This window comes from Bison bison, unplaced genomic scaffold, assembly GCF_000754665.1.
Source record: "Bison bison bison isolate TAMUID 2011002044 unplaced genomic scaffold, Bison_UMD1.0 scf7180017864327, whole genome shotgun sequence".
In the NCBI taxonomy this organism is placed as follows: Eukaryota; Metazoa; Chordata; class Mammalia; order Artiodactyla; family Bovidae; genus Bison; species Bison bison.
Window position 1 is genome coordinate 5,685,419 of NW_011494899.1, and position 3,715 is coordinate 5,689,133.

Genomic DNA, 3,715 nt, shown 5'->3' on the forward strand with positions numbered 1-3,715 from the left:
TCATGCATTGGAGAAGGAAATGGCAACCCACTCCAGTGTTCTTGCCTGGAGAATCCCAGGGATGGGAAACCTGGTTGGCTGCTGTCTATGGGGTCGCACAGAGTCGGATACAACTGAAGTGATGCAGCAGCAGCAGCACGGATGGATATGAGAGTTGAATTATAAGGAAAGCTGAGCACTGAAGAATTGATGCTTTTGAACTGTGGTGTTGGAGAAGACTCTTGAGAGTCCCTTGGACAGCAAGGAGATCCAACCAATCAATCCTAAAGGAAATCAATCCTGAATATTCATTGGAAGGACTGATGCTAAAGCTGAAACTCCAGTACTTTGGCCACCTGATGCAAAGAATTGACTCATTTGAAAAGCCTCTGATACTGGGAACGATTGAAGGTGGGAGGAGAAGGGGACGACAGAGGATGAGATGGTTGGATGGCATCACCAACTCGATGGACATGAGTTTGAGCAAGCTCCAAGAGTTGGTGATGGACAGGGAATCCTGGCATGCTGCAGTCCACAGGGTTGCAAAGAGTCAGACATGACTGAGCGACTGAACTGAACTGAAGGGGCTAGAACCAGCTTTCCTGAGGAAGGTGAGACTGGACTTGATGGATGGAGAGGATTCAGGAGGCAAGGAAGGAGGAAGGACAGCCCTCCTGAATGAGGTGGTGGTGTGCGTGTGTGGCGGGGGCTTCCCTGGTGGCTCAGTTGGTAAAGACTCTGCCTGCAGTGTAGAAGACCCAGTTCAATCCTTGGGTGGGGACAATCCCCTGGAGGAGGAAATGGCAATCCACTTCAGTATTCTTGCCTGGAAAATCCCATGGACAGAAGAGCCTGGAGGGTTCCTGTGTGTGTGTGTGTGTGTAGACAGGAGCAAACACATGTTTTCCATCTTTAGGTCTATATGACATCGCTCTGGTTAGACCACATGGTGTCTGCAGAGAATGGGAAGGGAGAGAGCAGTGGACCAACAGCGGCTTAGCGGGACTTCAAGTACCAGCCCTGTCTCCTTAGCATCCATTACCCCATATTAAGTTAGAAGTGAAAACAGCACACTTGCTGTGCAATTACAACTTTAAACCTGTTCCCTTGCTATGGGGCTGGGGGTGGGACACCCCCGGGATCCTTCTAAATGGAAAGTCTGCTACCAGCACTGAATAGAAGGTAATTGTGACCAGTTTGTGGAGGCTGTAAGTACCTGGGGAGACAGTCTGGACTTAGTCACTAAGGAAATGGAGATCCACCCAAGGGTTTTGAGCCAGAGAGTGAAGGGATTGGAGCTTTTCATTGGGTTGGCCCAAAAGTTCGTTTGAGTTTTTCCATAAGATGTCACAGAAAAACACAAATGAACCTTTTGGCCAACCCAGTATTATTTCACAAAGTCCTTTGAAAAAGTTTTGACTGTTTATCTCCAGATGTTAGGAATCAGGGCAGACAGAGATGGGGCGACTAGGAGGAAGATGGAGACAGTCCATTCCCTCTAGGTCCCTTGTGCTGACAGCTCACTCTGCAGGACCGGGGAGAAGCCAGGGAGGGGAGGAGGGGTGGCTATGAAGATGCTTCCAGATTCCTGGGGAGACTGCATCTTTGTGTCTATGAGCCTGAGTGTGTGCTTCCAGGGGTATGGATGAAATACATGAGCAGCTCTGGCCTGGGGGAGGTTTGGGTATGAGAGTCTCTGCTTGAAAGTGAAAGTGAAAGTGAAGTCACTCAGTCGTGTCCGACTCTTTGTGACCCCATGGACTGTAGCCTACCAGGCTTCTCCATCCATGGGATTCTCCAGGCAAGAATACTGGAGTGGGTTACCATTTCCTTCTCCAGAGTCTCTGCTTGAGTTTCTGTTAAATAAGCGGATACTCACAAGGCAGTTTTGATGAAAGAATGACATGGTACATGGTAGATAGACTGAAAACTTTAAGTGTTTGAATTTCCGGAAAATAATTTCCTGGGTTATTACTGCTAATACCTACCAGAGTTGTGACCTTCTTCTCTCGGATGTAACTCTCGATGGCATCATTGTTTGGAGCAAACACTGTGTAAGCATCAGCAGCCTCGATCGCAGTCGCCAGGTTATATTGCTGTGATGGAGACAGACAGGAGCGTGTGAGGGACTTCTGTTCCCAGGTAACCTGAGCAGAGGGTCATGCAGAGGATGTGGTACTTGCAATGATGTAGCCCCGGAAGCTGGAATAGTCAGGCATCTGGTCCAGTCGGGTGAGTAGGTTTGGTAAGGAGCCAGTTAAACCTCTCTGGGGAATCAGAACCTGGGAAAGAAAGTCCCAAAATTCTGTTAGCTTGTGTTGGTAGGGCTTCCTGCTCTCCAGTATACTGGTTCATGTCACAACAGTATGTAATTATAATGTTGTTGTTTAGTTGTTAAGTAGTGTCTGTTCTTGTGACACCAAGGACTATAGCCCACCAGGCTCCTCTGTCCATGGGATTTCCCAGGCAAGAGTACTGAAGTGAGTTGCCATTTCCTCCTTCAGAGGACCTCCTGACCCAGGGATTAAATTCACATCTCCTGCATTGGCAGGTGGATTCTTTACCACTGAACCACCAGGGAACCCCATGTGATCCTGAGGCCACTTCAAGTTGAAACAAGGCATTCTCTGATAGTTTGCAAGACTAAACAGGAGTGTATAGCTTGGGGCATGAAGTGGGTTGGATTTCAGCCCCATTCCACCCTTAGACCAGGCCCCTCTAGGCAGGGAACAGCCTGCATAGCTGTTTGTGGTGGCCCTGACAAGAGGGACCACAGAATCCAATGGATAGATAGAAAACGCGCTCCTCGAGGAGCCAGTGCAACCCAGAGGCTAAGTAGCAAACTTGAATCAGTTGACACACATCCATGAACCTTTGTGTTCACACAAATTTCTTCTTCAACCCAGTTGCTTAGCCATAGGAGCCTCATGTGTCCCATTTGGCAAGTGAGGAGAATGGTACATACTTTCTTAGGGTTGTTGTAAAAACCAAACGGGATGCATGATACTTGGCATGATGCCTGGCACCTAACGGGCTGTCAATCATTCCGATTTTACTGCATGTCAGGTGAGGTGGTAATGCTGATGCAGGACAGAGAAAAGACGCAGCTCCGCCCCTCAGGATGCGCCGTCACGCAAGAACGGTGCGCGTGACCTAGTCCATAAAGGCCATCAGACAGGGGTGCACTTATGTCAGGACGTGCCGTCACACAAGAATGGTGCGCGTGACCTAGTCCATAAAGGCCATCAGACAGGGGTGCACTTATGTCAGATGGGTTCCATATCAGAAATCCCACAGGATTTCAGGGGAAGGAAAAGGGAATAAAACTGAGATTTACTGTGGCCTCACTAGGCAGCACACATTGAGAGAGACGGTGTCGCTCAATCCTCAAAGGGAGGGAAAATGAAGCTCAGAGAGGCTAGGTAACTTGCCCAAGGTTATAGAGTTAGCTGAATGCCTGAACCCAGATCCTGTGTGATTCTAGGACTTACGTGCTTGCCACTATGTTGATCTCGGTGATGTGGGTTGTAGAGATCAGGGAAGGCTTTCATGGAGGAGGTGGGACTTTGAATTGGTCCCATGATAATAACGCTCAGTATAGGAGATGGGTTGGGGTGCCATTTTACTGATGGGGTTGTGTTCATCAGAAATAAAAATATAAATGATAAGAAGAGGTAATTTCATGATTTTTTTTTCAAAAAGTGTACTTTAAAAAGCCAGGATTGGAGGAAAAAAA

The 3,715-nt window shown here is 48.1% G+C and overlaps 1 protein-coding gene across 1 annotated transcript in view; it reads right to left on the minus strand.

Annotated features, from left to right (window-relative positions):
- STAB2 (stabilin 2) overlaps window positions 1-3,715 on the minus strand; it is a 169,621-nt gene that overhangs the window by 77,981 nt on the left and 87,925 nt on the right. The window contains exons 32-33 of the mRNA XM_010853421.1: window positions 2,163-2,261; window positions 1,968-2,075 (exon numbers count right to left, since the gene is read on the minus strand). Of these exons, the coding sequence (XP_010851723.1) occupies window positions 1,968-2,075; window positions 2,163-2,261 (207 nt within the window). The remainder of the gene's footprint in view (window positions 1-1,967; window positions 2,076-2,162; window positions 2,262-3,715) is intronic.